The sequence below is a fragment of the Myotis daubentonii genome, chromosome 8 (assembly GCF_963259705.1).
Source record: "Myotis daubentonii chromosome 8, mMyoDau2.1, whole genome shotgun sequence".
Classification (NCBI taxonomy): Eukaryota; Metazoa; Chordata; class Mammalia; order Chiroptera; family Vespertilionidae; genus Myotis; species Myotis daubentonii.
This window is the reverse complement of record NC_081847.1, coordinates 42,903,266-42,923,456: the sequence shown is the minus strand read 5'-3', so window position 1 is coordinate 42,923,456 and position 20,191 is coordinate 42,903,266. Positions and strand designations below refer to the sequence as shown.

Sequence of the window (20,191 nt, the reverse complement as noted above, 5' to 3'; positions counted from 1 at the left end):
CAGGCCCTGAGCCAACCGCTTGGTTTCACAGGCCTTGGTTTTCATCACAGGGTAGTGATTTCTCTGTTCTGCAGATGAGGGTCCTGACGCACAGAGAGGTCACATCACGGTGTCCGAGCTCTCGCCCCTGGCAGTGCGGCAGACTCAAGACCAGGGCCAGGCTGCCTGGGCTCTAGAACCAAAGCTAAGCTGCCTCCACCAATTAACGTCAGGCAAGCAATAGACACGTGAAGTGAAAAGCTGTATTTATAAAAAGCCCTGATTTACCCTGAGGTTTCGTTTGGGGTGTACAAATCCCCCTGCTGGTAGCAAGGCACACTTGTCTAAGAGACCAAGTTCAAAGTCTGGCTCAGCCACTTGCCAGATGTGTGACCTGGGCGGGCCACCATCCTCTCTGAGTCTGTCTGCTCTCTGGCGAAATGGAGGAAATGCTTGCAGGGTGCTGGAAGGGTCAAAACCGAGCATATGTAAGTGTCCTGGCACACAGCAAGTGCCCAGAGATGGTGAGCATTGTGATCATTCGCTCACCATTCACTGAGTGCCCACATGGGACATGAGGAGTGAGAGCCCCAGTCACAGGATTCATGCCTTGGGGGTTGGACTGCTGACGTGTACCTGTCATGAAAATGGCCACCCACCTGTGCCACAGATAATGATGGTTTACTCTGTGCAGTCAGCACTGCTAAGTACTTTTTATTTATGACTTCAGTGAATCCTAGTAATTACCCTATAAGGTAGGTCTTGCTTCATCCCTAGTTGAGGCACAGAGAGGTTAGGTAACTTACTCAAGGTCACACAGTAAGCATTAGAGCTGGGATTCATACCTATGTTGGCTCCAAAGCCCAGTTCTAACCACTGTTTGTGCTGTCTCAGTGTATAAGACTGCTCCCTCCTGGCAATGACATATGATTCCAAGTTTGAAAAGCTAATGATTATCAGCAGCGGTAAAAAACACACGTCCACAGTAGTTCCTTTACCAACCCCTGAAGTGTTTAATAAGACACACTAAGCTCTCGGATTTTTTAACAGTTCCTCAACATTGTAAGACATAGCAGAGAATACCACTGCTTCTCAGAGTGGAGTTCTCAGAAACCCAGGAACCCTAAAACAGTAAGTCTAAAAGAAGTTTTTAATTTTGGTTTTCATTCTGATGACAACCTCGAGTATTATTTTACGTTATAAAGACAGAACTCCATGCCTGCAGACCCCATTTAAAAGAGCTGATCACAGAAGGTAGCTTTAGTATTAATTTAAGTTGGTATTTCCATTGAGGGCCTGCGTTCCTTAGGGATCTGGAGATGCATTCTTGAAGGTCTGTGACCACTGTTTCCCCTCTAATATGACCCACTTCTTAGAATTGCAGTGACGATACCGGTGGGTACACACGAAGCGCCGAGGACAATGCCGGGAACACACTAAGTGCTTAATGAGTGTAGTGACCGTTGCCACCGAGGTCAGGGGGCCGGGGGCAGTCTAACTAACCGTGGACTTCCCTACCCCCGTGGGCTTCAGTGTCTTCGTGGGTAAGATGGTGGGCCGAAGGGGATTGTTCTTAGAGCTGACAACAAAGAGCAGGTATTTTTAGTAAAGTGTAATATGTGACCTTGGACAGGGCAATGAAATGAAGCCCTTTAAATATCGGACACCCAATAATTACATCTGAGAGAGTGATGGAAAGTGCCAGAAAGAACCAGACCTACCAGCCCTTGCTCTCCTGGTAAATCAGGTTTGCATTTTGAAGCTTAATTGTGTGTTTTATAGGAAACATGGAAGACATTAAAGATACATATGGCTAAATCGGACTGTATAAGGAACTCTTGCTGTGAGGCAGCCAGCAAAGCTGGTTTCCTGTGTGACAGGTCCAGGCGAGGTTGGGAGACAGCCACGCACACAGAGAACGGAATCCCGCCCTGCCAGCCAGTGTGGCTACAATTAGCACTCCCCTGGGCCAGGCCCAGTTGTTCTGGGGAGAAGACCATCGTTAGGAAGCCAGTCAAGGCATGTACCTGGGTTGCAGGTTTGACCTCCTCCCGCCTCCCCCGCTCCCTTCATTCTCTCTAAATATCAATAATAATAAAAAAAATCCTTACTCTTTGGGTGAGAATACGGCTTGTTGACACGGGTACATTTTTGTCACTTACCATGTGTGAGCTCTGGGCAGTTTGTCAGGACTCCCCCATTGCTCTATTGTAAACAGTTGAGGACCATTGGAACCTAGACAAAAAGAGAAAAGGAAAGTGAATGCTAGCAGTGCTCTAGGGAAGTATGTGACTAAGAAAGAGAGGGTGAGCCCAGACACTCTCTAGGACGGCAGCATAATGTTTATTATTTAGCTGTAGGAAGCAAGAGGTTTGCACAACCTCACAGCACATGCTCTGTGTCACCTTCAGATGGAACTGAGCTGAAGAGACATCACAACAATGAAAGTGCGGGCTGCTACTGCCTTTCAGCCGAGCCTTGGGAGTTTAAAACTACATTTTGGGGAAAAAGGAAACATAACCTTTAATACGCAGAGCAGAAAGTGTTACTTTTTTAATCTATAGTAAACAATGTGGAATCCTGCTCCCTGGAGGTGAGGTGTCCTGTCAACATTCAGTTTACAGCCATGTGGATGATTCTGCAGAATCTAGTTTTTAAAGATAGACCAAAAACCAAAATAAACAAACAAAAAATACAAATAGTCTCCTGCTCACCATAAAGTTCAGCAAATCCATTCATAGGTACTCGGGACGTCCCCGTGACAAACTGCAGCAACCGGATACGCTTCTCAGCGTCCATCAGCAGCACAGCCTGGAAACAGAGGCAGAAAGTCACTATATCCCCACATGACAGTTGGCACACCTTACTTCTACGGCAATGTAAGACCTAGGTGGCTGACTCTGAAAACGGTCCTTTTATTCTTAATGGCCATCGCAACGTTGGCCTCTCTACTTTAGAGAGCAAGAGATCACAGTGTCTCTTCTTCTGCAATGAGTCAAAATAAGAGATATAAAAAGCAAAGTCTTTTTGATGGCACCAAGCTCAGTTTCTGTTGTGTGAGATCTGCCAGTTCCCTGAAAGTCAATGATAATATACAGAATTTGAGACGTGTCGACACTGGGGGAACCCAGTTTATGAGGTGGGATTTCAGACTGTAGACAGATTCTTGAAAGATGACACTTAAAAAAGAAAAACAGAGCAAGGATAGGCCTCTGAAATAATCTGTGTATCTTACATAATTGGGTTATTACAAGAATTGAGTTGGTAATGTTACTTGAACTGCTGTAAAAAAACAAACAAACAAAAAATCCAAAAATCAAAACTAAACGAGACTTGGACTAGGGTAGGGTTTGAAGAATCTACTTTTTTCTTTTTATCTCTATTTCTGCTGGCACCTGAAATATTGAAATTAGTCATTTAGATATTAAAACAAGTGATGTGATTTCTTATCTTTGTAAAGCAAAAAATCATTTTTTTTCCTGTAACTGGTTTTTTAAAGTCACTTGACCATCTCTCCCTTGGACCCACTCATTCCCACTTCACTTCTCTCCTAAGCTAAACAGAATGCAAACATTAGCCCTAAGATACTAAATAAAATTTCATTTGTAGCCTGAAAGATATAAAGGATCAAAATGTGTGTTGAAAATAACAAAACAAAAAAATTGGGAAAATGATTTTTTAACCGAAAATAGTATCTTGGAAAAGTCAGCTTCCAAAGCAGGTTTTTGCCCAGAGGCCTCCCATTCTTATTCACACATTGGAGGACTCCTGCAACTCTTGAATCCAATTACCTCCTTTTCAGAATCATCTACTCAATGGGTTCCTCAAACAGAAGCCACTTGAATCTGGGGGTTAAAGAAGGGCAGTGTGCTGCGGTAAGGATCAAGGACAGCTGTCCCTGGAGTTATACAAGGGCTGCTTCTAGCTCAGGTTTGCCTCTTCTCTCCGCCAGGAGCCCACGTACTGACAGAGTCCCAACTTGCGCAGCTAAACTAAAGCAAGACCGTGGGGAGGGTAGCAGAGCCCTCAGGCCTGACCCAGGTGGAGGAGCTGAGTGTGGGCCCAGGAGGCCCTGGCCTTACCTTCCAGAACCACTGAATGACAGGATGGTTTGGGCAGTAGCCGTTCTTGTAGATAGTATGTTGTCTCCAGTCATTCACGTCCACATCGCCGAGGCCACACATCAGCAACTAGGAAAGAGAGAGAGCAGAATTGTAAATGGGGCACAACGTGATTCCCAAAGAAATCACACTCGGAGAGGTGGCCTTCCTCAGGGCCAGCATGCTGACCTGAGTTCACAGAAACAAATGCAGGGAATGTGTTCCACATTTGACCTGCCACTGCAGACCAGAGACAGCGTTGGTAATAAGGGGCCCAGGTCTAATGCCTGTACAGACCACACTTCCTGATGGAAATGGAAACTCCAGATTGATCATCTTTCCTCCCTCCCTCTCTAATCTGAGCACAGTGCTCATAGATTTTCTTATGCTCCATTTATATCTCATTACCCTAGCTGTTTCCCCTTCTGAGAGGTTATTTGTCTCAATATTTGACACTACCTCCTCACCCACAAAAGAATTTGTGTGTTATGACAGCAAGACCTCATCTTGCCCCAATCAATCTATCCCGGGGAAGGGCGAATTACCCATCTGCCCAGTGACCCCAAAGCATGTTCTATGGAGGCAGACCTATGTTCTAAGTGGTGACCGGCTCACTGACTTAGCAGCTAGCCTTAAGCCTGCTTTTTTTTATCATCTAACCCTCCAGTAGGGACGGTTTCCTGTGGACAAATGAACATGACATTCCTGCAGAGGCACTAAATGAAAAAGAAAGAGAACTGAGCCAGATGGCTGAGAATGGGATGCCCAGGCCTAACTGTGCCAAAACCTTGTTGGGTAAACCTGTGAGGTCACTGACTTCTCCCTGCCTTAGTTTCCCCCACTCCCCGTCCACCTCCCCCTTCCCCAGGCAAATGAAGGGATTACACTATATGATGTCTATGACATCATCTACTTGAAGTTTCCATTTTAAGATAAAAGCACAAAAAGCCAGTCTACAAGACATGCTTCTCTGGATGTGGTTTGGACAAATGACTAATTGAATCCCATCAACAGCTTCCGAGCAGACACAACCTTCCTCTCAACATCAAAAGAGAGAGTCATTTGCCTTTAAAAAAAAAACATATTTATATTGATTTCTGAGAGGAAGAGAGAGGGAGGGAGGGAGAGAAACATCAATGATGAGAATCATTGATTGGCTGCCTTCTGCACACCCCCACTGGGAATCTAGCCTGCAACCTGGGCATGTGCCCTGACCAGGTACTAAACCGTGACCTCCTGGTTCATAGGTGGACATTCAACCACTGAGCCACACTGGCTGGGCTCCTTTGCTTTATAAATTGATAGTTCTCATCTACCTCAACACAAAGAAGCTGAGACAATTGAATATCAAACTACCTGTTGTTGACTTCTGACGTTTCTCCTCCCTTAACACAGACAACTTCAAGTTCACTGACAGGATGGATGGGTTGAGGGGGTGCAGCTGGGCCTTGGGAGAAGGGTGCTGCTACCCCAACTGGTGCTGCAACCCTGGCTCTACTAGAAGCAGTTTTCCTCACCTGGGGCTGTGGGCCATGCACCCAACCAGATCAGGGGGCCTCTGCTTGTCCCGCCTGTCCCAGAACTGCCCTCTCCTGGACAAGGAATCTGCAGGTGACGACTCCTGCTGTTTCCTTACTCCCTGACTGGCAAACAAGCCCCTTACGAGACCCGTAATAGATTCACCTGAGCTGACATCCCAGGACATTATGGATCAGAGAACGTTAAGATATCATTTATGAAGTTATAAGAAACTTAAAAAATCTACTTTACACAAAATGTTTACAATACAAACCTCCAGCTCATTTTCATCAAAAATTTTAATCAAATCGATAGGAAGCAGTTCTGTGAATCCCTGAAAAGAAAAAAAAAATCACCCTAAATACCTTTTTCCATAAAAGAGGCAAATTTTTCAGAAAAAAAAACAAAACTTTCTTGATTATCCAGGAAAAAACACATTCTTTACTAATGATTTATATATCAGCAATAGCATCCATAGTTTCAATTCTAATAAAAACAGCCTAGTCATGATATAAAAATTTTGAAGAAGAATAGAATCTAGAACAGTGATGGTGAACCTATGACATGCATGTCAGAGGTGACACGCGAACTCATTTTTTGGGTTGATTTTTCTTTGTTCAATGGCATTTAAATATATAAAATAAATATCAAAAATATAAATCTTTGTTTTACTATGGTTGCAAATATCAAAAAATTTCTTTATGTGACACAGCACCTAGAGTTAAGTTAGGGTTTTTCAAAATGCTGACACACCGAGCTCAAAAGGTTCGCCATCACTGATCTAGAAGGTTCAGATATTTGAGTAGTTTTTGAAGCCCTGTGAAATACCGGCAGATTCCAGAAGTCACTTATGAGGCAGTCTGTGAGCCAGCGTGTCCTAAAATACACGTGCTATAGACACGCAAGAGGACACAGTTAAGAATCAGGTCCTGACGGCACTAGAATTCAGTGATGGCGAACCTATGACACGCATGTCAGAGGTGACACGCGAACTCATTTTTTTGGTTGATTTTGCTTTGTTAAATGGCATTTAAATATATAAAATATATAAAATAAATAAATATAAATATAAGTCTTTGTTTTACTATGGTTGCAAATATCAAAAAATTTCTATATGTGACACGGCACCAGAGTTAAGTTAGGGTTTTTCAAAATGCTGTCATGCAGAGCTCAAAAGGTTCGCCATCACCGCACTAGATGAAACACACAAGGAGGCAGTGGGCTCGGTACAGGAGAGACCGGGGTGCCCAGCATCCACAGGAAGCCTGCTCTAGCTCACAGATAATGTCACTGCCAAGTGGAGGTGCCATGCCTTGGGCCTTGGTAGGGGCTGGGGTGTTTTTTTTTGTTTTTTTTTTTAGAGAGAGATTTGTTGTTCCACGTATTGGTTGGTTCTTATATGTGCCCTGACCAGAGATCTAACCCCATCGGCATATTGGGACGATGCTCTAACCAACTGAGCTACCTGGCCAGGGCGGGGCCAGATTTTTGAAAGTATAGAGCAGTGGTTCTCAACCTTCTGGCCCTTTAAATACAGTTCCTCATGTTGTGACCCAACCATAAAATTATTTTCATTGCTACTTCATAACTGTAATGTTGCTACTGTTATGAATCATAATGTAAATATCTGATATGCAGGATGGTCTTAGGCGACCCCTGTGAAAGGGTTGTTCAACCGCCAAAGAGGCCGCGACCCACAGGTTGAGAACCGCTGGTATAGAGTGATCAGGTGGGGTGGGGCCCAGGGTTTCTTATATAAAGTATGAAACCTGTTGTTCTCAAGTGTATCTAACCCATACTTATGCCCCCAAGTCCCTGAAGTCTGGGGTTGGGGCTTCTTAATCACCAGGAGCTGGGGTAAATTTCGCATCAGTTCACTGGGAATTTATAATGTACTAGAGGCCGGGTGCATGAAAATTCATGCACTGGGGATTGGGGGGTCCCCTCAGCCCAGCCTGCCCTCTCTCAAAGTCTGGGAGTCCTCACAGGATGTCCTACTGATGGCTTAGGCCTGCTCCCTGCAATCTGGCCTCCCTCTGCAGGAGGTGACCGGGCTAATCAGGGGAAGGTGCCGCCCCTATTGCCGCAGTGGCTGCGAGGCCTGAGCCCATGGCTGCCTGAGCCCCGGGCCTCGCAGCCGCTGTGGCTTTGTCCGGATGGATGTCCAGAAGACTTCTGCCCTAATTAGCATATTACCCTTTTATTAGTATAGATAGTTGGGGCTTGTTTCTAGGTTTGCTTTGAGTAACTAATACCCAAAGATTATCAAGATTTAAGAAAGCATTTCACTTTGGGTCAAAGCGAAGCATTTTTAAAAACGACGAATCCATCCCCTCCAGGCCTCTCACAAGGGATCCGGGGGCACCACTGACATCAAATCCTTGGCTCTGAGAGGTGCCTGTGCCCCATGTCATCCAGTGGAAGTTGGCACAAGGTGGTTGGCACTTTGCTCTAAGATAAAATTCAGCCTAAGAAAATATGTTTCCACGTGCTGCACAAGAGTGAAGTCTGTGAGGAGCCATGAAGACAGCATGAAGGGAATGGCTTTGCTACTGAGGAGGTTTGGTATGTTCAGTCGGAGTCCTCAGGCTTCGGGGGACCCATCACGCACTGCCAAAGACAGAGGTGCATCTCCCAGCCTTCCCTTGGGCACCACCCAGAAATGCAGGCCAGTGGGTCTGGCTTCCATGGGGGCCTACCTCTGGTTCAAGTTTGTAAAAATTTCTCTTTAAAAACAGTTAGGGAACATTAAGACATAAGAAGCAAAGACGAGAGCACTAAACTAACAAAATGAAAGGGTGGCCACGTGGTGGCTGACACTCCTGCCCTGGGGACTGGTCCATGGTGCAGGCTGTGCGGCCCTGACCTTTGGGCCGTGTGTCCCCAGCCTGTGCCCATCATGTGGTGGGTGATCGTGCCCACCACCCCGCCCTCAGGAGTGCCCTCTCTCCAGCTCTGACTACAGACACAGGTGGACAATCCCAGCCGCGCAGCTTACCTCCAAGAAGGCGTTCATTTGCTTCTGGACCCTGTTCACAAACCTCCACTGGATGACTAAGCTGCGGGAGAAAACGGAACAGTGTTTAAGCACCTTTGTCATCACAGCGCTCACACAGCTTCAATCGAGGCTCATCAGACAAAGGAGAGAAACCCCTACATCGGCAAAGGAAATCGGGGCTCCAGGGCTGTGGCATGCACTGTTTATTCATTAATTCTTTTGAGAGTAACTAGAACACATGTGAAAAACCTAAAATTCCACTCAGGAGTTCAAAGGAACAGTTGATTTCTTTTTCTCCAGATTAAGGCTTAGTTTATATAAATTGCTTTATAAATGTGACTAAAGGTCATGGAATGTGAATACATATGCATATGTGAAGAACATGCATACACATATAAACTCACGTATGTACACGCCCACCTATGTATACATATGTACTTACATTTTTAAAGGGAGTACCAGCACAACTTATTTTATCAAATGATATTTCACTCTAATAGACATTGTACCGATTTTCAACCATGACCTACAGTTTATAAGCAAAATGATGTACACTAATACTCTAATACTATAATATAGAGGATTAACGATAAGACCTCTTTATGTAACAAATCCACTGAAACCGTCTCCCCCGTGACAATGTCTAGTGACAGCAGAGTTTACTGCCGGGTGAATCAACTTCGGATACCTTCTAAGGTGTTTCGTTGTGAAACAGCACAAAGACCTTGTCATCACTGCTCTCACCTTTGAGGGGGCACATGGCAACGGCCCTCGAGGACCAGCCCCCCTCACAGCCACTGCTCAGCCCCACCAGTCTTTTCTGTGCTGAGCTGCGGCCAGCAGCCCAAAGGTCTTCCTGCACCAGAGGCTTGCAGGTGTCAGGGAGCAAGTGGAGATTTCTATCATCCTTTTCTCAGCTAAGATAGCTGCAACTCTGCCCAACCCCACACCCACCAAATCTGAAACCTCAAGGAATCCACTGCAAGGAATGATGCACAACACATGTCACAATGTCTGAATCCCCAGACTTTCCACCCTAGTCACCTGGGTGGAGTATTCTAAAATCTATTCAAAGTCTGAACTTTCTGAATGAGGACAGCCTTGCTGTCCAGGGTGCTATCTGCTTGCTGAGATGGTCCAAGTTCAGGCCACCTGACATACTGTTCAACGTAATGAAAAACTGTAAATGTGCATATACGTACTCAATATATTCCCTTTTGTTTTCATTTGTAACCATTATTTCAGACCCATTGGGCTTCAGATCCACTTGATATGTCTGTAATTACAAAGACAAAATAATGGTCACCATCATGAAGTTATTCTGTGGATTATTACTGGGTAATAATGTCTCACTATAAGAGGAAGATAAGCAAAATTGATTCAGAAATATTTTCCAGGAAATAGGCATTGTGTACAAGAGGATGCTTAACAAGGTTTTTATGATGTTAAAACACAGTTAAAGATGTTATCATTAAAGGCAAACTATTTTATGGTTGTGAGTTTTCATTATTCTTCAGACATTAGCAACAATGGAGAAGGAATTAATTGTTTACAGAAAAGACAGGGTATGTCCACTGAGACTAGAGACCCAAGTCCTAATGTATCTTATTTGTTTTGGAAAATTAAATTTTATAGTCATAAAAAAAGATGTGTGGGATTTTTTTTAAACAGGCAAAACTCAGGAACTTAAAGAAAGAAGCTTAAGACATGAGGCTGCAGAGAGGGATCTACCTGACCGTAAAGAGCAAAGCAACTGAGGTTGAGCCATGGCCCTTTCCTGCGCGTGGAGCCAGCTAATACCAATGTGTACTGAGCAGTGGCCAGCAGGAGGGGAAGGAGGACGAAGCCGACTGTTTTACAAACCATATGTGTCTTCTCATAGAAACTTTGGGGAAGCACATGGGTGTACAGTTTATTCTGTCTGGCATACGATGGCTGTGCAAACACACTGAAATTTGTTCATTTGAAACACTCCTAGTCGGTCCCAGAAACCAGCACTCCAGATTCTCATCAATCAGGATGAAAACAAATCACAAAATAATGACAGCAGCTGCAGTTTCATTACATGAAGCAACGGCTCCCACCACTTCATGGTCTGATTTTTTCTAATTGTAGAATAAAAAAACAAAACACCGAGGAGGACCAAGGGCACGGACACTTCACACCTGTGGTAGCTGCACTCCACTGAAGAAATGACCTGGGGTTGTGGCATGAGGGACACTTGGGCTTCCTCTTGGGTCAGAATAAACTGCACTGTCCAGTCACCAGCTCTGCTGAGACTGAAAGCAGTGAGAGGCTTGCACAGGTGTCTCTCTGATGCCCACAGTGTGGGTTCAATGACTCTATTTTGAGTGCCTACCTTATACCAGGCGGTACGCCAAGTAGTGTGGGCACAAAGGTAAGCGAAAAGCAGAACCCGTGCTGCCATCACCAAGGCTGAGCCTGGTGGGAGAGGCAGATGCTAAACGCATAGTCATACAAATATATGCCACATCACCCATGGTACATGCCCCAGGGAGACATGGGAGATATGTCCTGAAGCATATGGCCTGGGTCTGATCTAAAGATGGGAGGAAGTGTGTTCCCAACAGAAGGAACAGCATGAGCGAAGATCCCGAGGCTCTGAGAAGGAACCTGGGACCAGACCCAGAATGCATGCGGGACAGCTGTACCTTCCGCGGAGATGGGCAGGCGGGGCCACGCCATGCAGGACACCATGGGGCAAGTTAATCTCAAGGTCAGTGGGCAGTCTAACTGTTTCTGGCAGAGGAATGACATGACACTTCAACATTCTGAAAAGACCCCTATGGGAGGCCAAAGTGATATAAAGAGATCAGTCAGGAGCTCTGAGACAAGACGGTATCTTAAACTTGGGTGCTGGTGGTGAACAGTCAGGGAAAAAACACAGATCTGAGAAAGACATGGAAGCTAAAAATGAACAGGCTTGGTGATGGATTGGATATGGAAGATGCGATCTGTACGTGGGTGCTTAATTCACTCTACATTTCTTCCCAGAATGAAGAATAGATATATTGGTTCCCTGTTAATCAGGTTAGCTCTCTAAAAAAGCAAGGCAGTAATTTAACAAGTAGGGCACCTGATCATTAGCTTACTCATCTTGTGTGTCTGTTCTGATTACTGCGTTACTCTACCTTGTTCAGCTCAAAAGTCAGAAGAATCTACAGTATTAAACCAAGAGATCTGAGAACTGTCTTTAATGAATAATTAACATGAACTATAATAATAATCAAAATCTTTATTAGAAGCTACTTAATAATCCAAATATCTTGTGTTTGGTTTTATTAGGTGGAAATAGTGACATTTCACTGTAACTAAAGTTTTTCCAGATCACCCGCTCATGCCTTTGGCATTGCTAATGTCTGCTGAACTGTGAGCAAACTTTTAATAATCTCTGAAGCAGTAAGGAATCAATCTATTTCATTTCCCATATGGCAATCTTTAAAATCGGCTCCATGATCTCATTCATTTCAAGGCCCTGAGACCTGGTCTGGGAGATGAGCTCTCTCTCTGTGCTTCTGTGGAAGGACGGGTACCAGGGTTGGACATCCCTGAAAAGACCTCTCAAGATGCACTGTATCAAAGGTTATCACAAATGAATCAGAGGTCCCAGGTTTAAGACAAACACATCCTACAGAACGTTCAGGTGGTGATGAAAATTCCTAGCAGGTGACTTTTTCTTTGACATTAACCTTTCTGATTAATCTAGCCTTAATGACAGTATGGGCACAAAGCAAGAAGGGATGGGAGAGAAACCTGAGCCTGCTGGGCCCCAGAAGACAAATGACAACAGAACCATTAAGGAGAGAAAAAAAGCCCACGTTCCCCAAAACATCACCTACTCCTGATCATGTAATTATATCATTAAGTAACACACTATTTTTTGAAGTACCTAAATTCTAAAACCAAGGCACAAACATTTACGTTTTGCACTTTGCTTTAGATTAGAAGTAGGTACCCGTTCAGTCCCAGGGGCCTCAGAATTTCTGTCACTTTGCTGGAATTGGGGCTTTGCTTTCTGGCTTAACAATACAATGCTGATACGATGATGATGACTAACAGCTAATGCTCCTGGTGGTGGTTTTTAATTGTCCAGAAAAGTTGTGTTACAACCTGTGCAAAAGCAAGACTTTCTAAAAGTTGGAGAGGAGCTCCTGGGGCTCCCCAGACATACCTGCCCAAAGTTTTCTTCATCGATACAGAACATGAGGTCCAGTTCAGTGGGATCATTCTCTAGGATCCATTTCAAAGAGTTGTAGTATTCACTATCCTAGAGAAGTGACACAGACACTAAAATTAAGCTTCTTTTTTTTTTTCCAAAATACAAACTTATTTGACTCTAAATAACTCAGTCCTTCTAATGTAATTCCTCGCACATTGCTCAAGAATTATATTAGTCTCTAATATGTTTTCTGCTCTACTTCAAACCTACTTAAAATACAAATTAAAAATGTGTTTTAGTAGCAGCAGGGTTTGTAGTTGAATCCTGTCCTCGGTGAAGTGGAGAGGAAGCAATCTGCTCTGGATGGCGGTCATCAAATTATACAATCGAACATGGAAGATGAATATACTTCCTGTCTCTGAAGAGTGAAAATATCAAAGGACAATAGGAAGGATGAGAACATTCTAACTAAGTAAATATCAATGGTTTAACCCTTTGAGTGCCAACCAATATCCTAGGAACTATGCTAAAATTGCCAAGGCATTTTTGCTCATTTTACAGCAGTTTAGGAAAAAAAATTATGAATCGCAAGTAAATGAAGTTATATATTCAAAAACTTAAGGAAACCTTTACTACATTGACATATTTAGCAATATCGCCATCACTAATAAAAGCAGACTTAGAACTGGACGCCATTTGGAAGCTTTGATAGCGCTCCCGGCACTTTTGGCAAAAGACAGGAGGAGCGTGATCGCGCTCCCCGGCACTCTAGGGGTTAAGTCCCACCTCTTTCTGTGCTTGCACTGCTCTCTGCAAGTCAGTGTAAGTGGGACCCAGAACACAAGCCACAAGGGCCTGGCCTCCCCTCTCTCAGGGATTCCAGTGCTGGGACTGGAGCCAGGTTCAAACCTGCAACTCTGATCTGTGCCCTTGATTGGAAATCCAACCCTTGAAACTTAGGTGTGGGGGCCAATGCTCTAACCACTGAGCAGGGCTGAAATCGCTTTTCAGAAAACTTCTCAAAGCATTCATTTCCTAATTTGTTTATTACTCCCCACCTAGTCACTCACCCCCTCCATATCTAGAACGACTGTATGTATTCTTCCCTTTATCTACTACTTTGGCCTGTGCCCTTGCCATTTTCTGAGGTCAGAAAACAGGAATAGCAGATGAGTCTCTAAACATTCAGTATTAGCAGTTTCCGATGGAAAATAAGAGCTGCCATGAGGTCTCCAGGTGACCCTGGGATTTAACCCCTTGAGTGCCGGGGAGCGCAATCGCGCTCCTCCTGTCTTTTGCCAAAAGTGCCGGGAGCGCTATCAAAGCTTCCAAATGGCGTCCAGTTCTAAGTCTGCTTTTATTAGTGATGATGATATTGCTAAATATGTCAATGTAGTAAAGGTTTCCTTAAGTTTTTGAATATGTAACTACATTTACTTGCAATTCATAATTTTTTTTCCTAAACTGCTGTAAAATCAGCAAAAATGCCTTGGCAATTTTAGCATAGTTCCTAGGATACTGGCTGGCACTCAAAGGGTTAAGCTGGTCACACCAGTCCCAGGTAAGCAGAGGTAACTGAGGTTTGCATTATCCAACTCAAGAACCATGCTTCTAGTTAATGGGAACCATGATTTGCTTATTAGAAAAATTAGGGAGATCAATTAAACTCTTGAACAATTAAATGGTCCCTATTATTGACACTGAATGGAGAAACCCATAGAAAGCGCTGTGACAACATGTCACAGCTGCCTTCCGCAAGACACAGGTGGCCCACGACCCCCAGTGGGAGGATCTGCCTTCACTCACCACAGATTCCATGTCATTCAGAGTTATCTGCTTTCCCAGCATCATTTTGTAAAATGGTCTAATAAAGAAACCTAAAACAGGATGAAAACTGGATTAGTTTCAAGTCGTTGATATTACTGTGCAACAGAAATGAAATACAAGCTGAACCTGCCTTCAATTTGAATGAGAGGCCAGGACAGGACCATCTGTAGTACCTGTGACCCACCAGACCAGGGCCTGGTGGTTGTTGTGTTCTTTGTTTGTTTGTTTGTTTGTTTTTTGAGGGGTGGTGGGTAGTAAGGAGGATAGTTATACTTGTAGAGGTCAGCAGAAAGGGGTCAAAAAGGCTCCTGGGGGTGACAAACAAGCCTCAAGGCCTGGCTAGAATTTTCAGTGTAAACAAGGCACATGAATAGGGGACAGAAGGCACTCCAAGTGAGGGACAAGATTGCGACTTGTGAGTGGTCTGTCAGGGAGGAAGCACAAGGTGTCCTGGGGAGGACAGGCTAGAGAAGGGACTGGGGAGTGGGCAGCTTGTGTGGGGTCTGGGGCAGTTTGGGCTGCTGCCTGAATGAGGGCCCCGGGCAGCCCCTGGAAGGCCAGGTGATTTCATCTGCATATCAGGACCACTCCTGGGGCAGGCATGGGGAAAAAAGCAGGAAGGGGACAAGAGGACATGAGGGAGACCACTTAGGAGGCTTTGCAACCTTCCAGGGCAGGGATGATGAAGGCCTGAGTGAGGCAATGGCAGTGAGGACACCATCACCCAGGTGTTCTGCAGGGCCCCCCAATCCACCTGTCCACAGGCAGGTCAGCATCACATGCCTCCTCATTGGGGTGTTGGAACATCAGCCCCCACCCGCATCTAATTAGTCACCAACCCTCTTCAGCGTATTCCTATTCACACTGGCTCAGGTGGCCCTAGGCTGCAGACTCAAACACCTCCGGTGTCTCGGGAGGCAGAGGATGAAGCCGATACAAGGGAGTGTGGGCTGGCTGTGGCATATGTGTGCTCTGCCTACAGGGGCATTCGCATTTTTAAGGGCATTCTGATCCTCAATTCTGCAATTCCTGACGTACCTGGTATCACCTTTGGCAGTAGTGTCCTAGATTCCCCCACTTGTTCCTGCTGCTTTCCATTACTCCCTCCATGAGCCTTGACTCAGCCAATCCTTGCTCGTCTGAAATGGTTCCAGCTTCTAATGTTCAAATCCCCCGCCACCACCAACCCCTCGAAAGCTGGGCCTAATCCTGTTGAAGTGCTCAAATCAGGGTTTCCTCATCTCCTCGCTGGATCCGCTATGGCCCTTCCGATTGGACTCTGTCACTGTGAGTCTTGTGATTTTTGTTTGCCCACTAGATTTTAAGTTCACTGAGTCAGGATCATATCTGACACTTCTATTTTCCCACAGCCACTAAGGATGTGTTCTCACTTGGCAGAAGGAGTGCAGACTGACCTTCTAAGAAAAGGATGAAGTGAATTTGAACAGCTGAAATAATCTATGGCACGACGCCAGTGTAGCAAATTAAAATATATTCACGCAGCATACATATACAGAAAGAGTGCAGTTTCTTTCCCATGAAAAAAATTGCTTATTTCACCCAAGTAAAAATAACGCATTGAAATCAGAGGATCAAAATCAGCCAGCAAGTACCAGTAAAAATATACTAAAGGATGAAGTACAGAGGGTACATCAATTATTTACTGGAATAGCTAAGGTTCCACAGACGCAATTAACATTACTTCCCTGCACCTCTCTCTATAGTAGCTGTATTGCCAACCTCAAATCTTATTCTCTCTTCTATCCTCAACAATTTTATCCCCAAATATTTCAAAAATATTTTTAATTCCCCTTCAATGATTTAAATAGTGTCCTTTCTCAAGGGCAATACTTTGGAAATGACCAAATCCAGAAGAAATCTCTATTACAAGCCTAATAGAGATGGCTAGGGGAGGGGTCTTCTAACTTCCAAGGGACCCTGAGATTCTTCCATGGCTTACATGTTTTAAATAAGAACGAGATTACTTTGTGCCATTTGTGGGTCAAGGTCTTAGCTCAGCATAACATTACTGACAGTCTCTTACCATTCAAATAAAAATAATAAATATTTACAGTCTCTTCATATTCAAATAAAATAACAATTTGAAACAACAGCAGAATAACGATGAATCTGATCATTTATATTAACTTTTCAATTAGCTTTTTCATCTGTCACCAAATCTAGCTCTCCCTAAAAATATGAGAAGTTGTTCTTAAAAGCAAAAAAACAATCACAGAATGTTCTGTGCTTCACACTTGTTTGTTTTGTAAAAAATTTTTAAACTGTGTAGACACTATACTGTCGGTGCTCAAATTAAGATGACTCCAGTGAAAAACACCTCCATTACAGGCAAAACATAAAAACAATTGAATTACACAGAACCAGTGGAGCTTTTGCTTAACATCTATGATGGGAAAGATGAGTCACCTAATAAGGAACCATAAATAACATTGTCCTATTTTGATGACTTCAAAACTTTTTAATAACTTACCATCTAAAAGTTTCCCATGAAATACTGCCAGACCAGCCACTCTTCCAATAAAAGTGAAATAGGACAAATGGTCTTCATTACAGAGGCCTGAATTGGGGTTGATCTGAAGTGTGTAGTTGTCCCTTGGGGGAGGAAGAGAGAGAAAAAGCCCAATCGTATTTTTAAAGAAGAAACACAAAAATTTGCATCTTTCTTTGCTGCCTGTCATTAGCTTTTATGGTGCTAATGCTTTTTTTACAGATGCTCTGTTCCTGATGGGGAAAGGCATGAGCTAGAGAATGGGACTTACCATTTAGTTAGCCTCTTTCTGTCACCAACGACTGAGGTCCCATGGAGCTGGTGCACATGCCCTTTGTAAGTTAAACCGTAAGAGAGTGTTGATATTTGACTATTTTTGATTTACAAAAATGTCAGTTGCATATGGTTCAGCCAAGAATCTTGGGAAGGTGCGAATCACCACATAATAAAGGGACTGTGCACGGATTGCAATGATGTGAATACTTACTTCAGGTTCTCTGAGGGGAAGGAGGATTTGTTCCTTTGAGAGGCATTTGGTTTGGAGATGAACATGTTTCCTCCGGGCCCAATGTTTGGTCTGACCACTGCTGGGCCCTGACAGCCCCAAGGGCATTGGTAACAGCATATGGCTGTCTTAACACCATAAACTACAAAAATGTTTACATGTCCGTCTCTGGTCTCAAAATCATGAGGATCACTGGTTTTCCAATTGGGCTCCACAGACAGATTCTTTTAGGGGATCTGAGAGGTGAGGATCCTGCCCCCTTCTCCCTTCTTGCCCTGCCTGCCACTTCAATGGTTGTGATCAATTTTACATAGTGATCTTTCTCATGAGACAATAAACAAGCTGGGTGATTCTTGGCTAGAACAACTGGGCAGGATCCTGAGTCTGCCTTCCAACAGAGCCCCAGGAGAGAGTGGGAGATGTGGAAGAACCCATGTCCCTTAGACTCTAGCAAGGCTGCCTTTTGGCAAGGCCCACAACTCCTCTACAGGCACTTGGGTTCACAGCCTGCAGGAGGAGTGGTGGCCTGGTAAGCAAGCCATGTTGGAGTCCTGAGAAAGCAGCTGAGTCTGTTTTAGTTTCCATGCCAGGCAATGATGAAGTCCTAATGCCCAGGGAACCTGGTTCTTCCCTTACAGGACCAGGGTGCCGTCCTTTGGAGCCTGAAGAATAGGTCCTCCTCAAAGTCATCATAATTTGCCTTTAACTAGTGTTCCTTCAGAAACTATTTTTGTCCATGAGATGACAATGACTATCTGAATTCTGACATTGACAAATTCTCCTGAATTAACATAACATTACGAATGAAAATTGCCTCTTGTTCCTTACCATAAGTACTCAGCACACTTTTAATTTCAATTAAGTGAACCCAACAGACAAGAGAAAAATCGTTTTTTGGCATTCAGAGTACATTATCTCATCAGGTAGAGTCAGAACCTGTTCTAGACTTATGGGGTGTGTGGGCTGGTGGTGAAGGGGAGTGGGGACTGAAAACAGCAGTGTTAATTCATTTTAAATGAGTGAGCCACTTACTCTTTCACAAGCTGAAACTATCAAGAATAAAACTGTTTCAGTGGGACACATTCTGAATTTGCTCCATCTACTTACGTTGCAGAGTATTCGAAGAGACCATAGTAGGGGTTGAACATCTCTTTGGACAGTAAGAAGAACCATTCTCTGGCCACACCCCCATAGTCGAGACCTTTCTCTGATTCAAATTCAATCCACAGTCTAGCTTTTAGGACATCTGGTCTTTTCACAGACATGATCCTCCGATAGGACTCTTCAAAAATGTTATTTCTGTGAAGTTTCATTTCAAACCTATTTGGAATATCAGCCTACACAAAAGGGAAAAAAAAGCACATAATCATACACTAAATATGCACTCTACTTCACAGGAGAGAAACGATGGCAGTCTTCAAATAAAGCAGCAGGGAAGAATGGTTCTAACTGAGCGTCCCTCCCTTATGGAGGTTTCCTTGCACAGTCAGAAAGCCTCACTGAGACACGCAGCGGCCACCAGCAGCCAGCAGCCTGAGCCGGCAGCATGTGCTGCAGAAGAAAGTGTGCTGAGCAGTCATCCTCCCCGTTTATGAACAATTGTGGGGTGCTTATCCACCCAGCAGCAACTGAAACATGGTTAACTGTATATACTGTTTCTGTCCAAGGACGTGACTTCAGTCCAAGCAATCAAAACCCACAGCAGTCCCCACCTGGCCAGAATGGGAGCATGCTAAACTCCAGCTGGTAGGCACGGTCCACAGGCTGATTCTGCTACCATGGGGAGTGGGACCCTGATGATCATGCCAAATTGTGGGAAAGCATCCCACAGTCCATAGTTAATAAATATGAGAACAAAAAAAGCACTTGACAGGTTGTAACTGCTTCTTGGAAAAATGAGGGATAGGGCAGCTTTGCCATAAAACGGATTTGCAGAGTCAGTGAAAGTGCCACCCGGAGTGACACAGAGTGAAGTCCCTAAAGTCACCCCTTATGACTAGGGGAATGCAGGTGACTCACTGAGAAACTGGGGATTTTATGTGTTTAAATTTGAGTCATTTCAAAAGCAGTCACCAAGAGCTAGTTGCATGAGGATGTTGGAAGGGAGGACAGAACTCCTAAGCGGGAGCTCCCGAGGCAGAGGCTGTCTCTCTCGCATCTCTATCCCCAGTGCTGCACCCAGCGCAGATGCCTCAAAAGTGAGGTTCCGACCGAGGACTGGAGCAGGAGAGACAGTGATGGAGCACAGGCAAACTGGGGAGACCTGAGTGAGGGTCTTTCCCCAGTGGGAAGAAGCTGAGAAATGGTGACACCAAACAACACAAAACATCCCAGACCCCAAACAGTGAATGCACAAACGGAGAAGAAAACTGGTAAAACCTGTATCACAGAAGTGAAATAACAAAGTAAAACGGAAAACCTATATTGAAATATTTGGGATGATGTGTCAGTAGAAAATACTGTGATTTAAATCTCTGCCTATAAAAACCTTATTGGGTTTCTCAGTTTTGTAGAAATTGTATAGGGTTTCCCATTGAGAATTTTCATTTGAAAATTATACTTGGTCTTAACATAC

At 44.3% G+C, this 20,191-nt stretch overlaps 1 protein-coding gene across 10 annotated transcripts in view; it reads right to left on the bottom strand.

Moving 5' to 3' along the window:
• Window positions 1–20,191, bottom strand: part of NEDD4L (NEDD4 like E3 ubiquitin protein ligase) — a 303,889-nt gene that overhangs the window by 5,313 nt on the left and 278,385 nt on the right. For 9 of the 10 annotated variants that reach the window (XM_059706201.1, XM_059706202.1, XM_059706203.1 and 6 more), the window contains 10 exons: window positions 18,724–18,953; window positions 17,094–17,215; window positions 14,582–14,652; window positions 12,788–12,883; window positions 9,798–9,871; window positions 8,596–8,656; window positions 5,872–5,931; window positions 4,062–4,169; window positions 2,694–2,790; window positions 2,142–2,214 (listed from right to left, as the gene is read on the bottom strand). In XM_059706201.1, the coding sequence (XP_059562184.1) occupies window positions 2,142–2,214; window positions 2,694–2,790; window positions 4,062–4,169; window positions 5,872–5,931; window positions 8,596–8,656; window positions 9,798–9,871; window positions 12,788–12,883; window positions 14,582–14,652; window positions 17,094–17,215; window positions 18,724–18,953 (992 nt within the window). Of the gene's footprint in view, window positions 1–2,141; window positions 2,215–2,693; window positions 2,791–4,061; window positions 4,170–5,871; window positions 5,932–8,595; window positions 8,657–9,797; window positions 9,872–12,787; window positions 12,884–14,581; window positions 14,653–17,093; window positions 17,216–18,723; window positions 18,954–20,191 lie in introns of those variants that run through there. The other variant, XR_009454097.1, reaches the window with a different exon arrangement.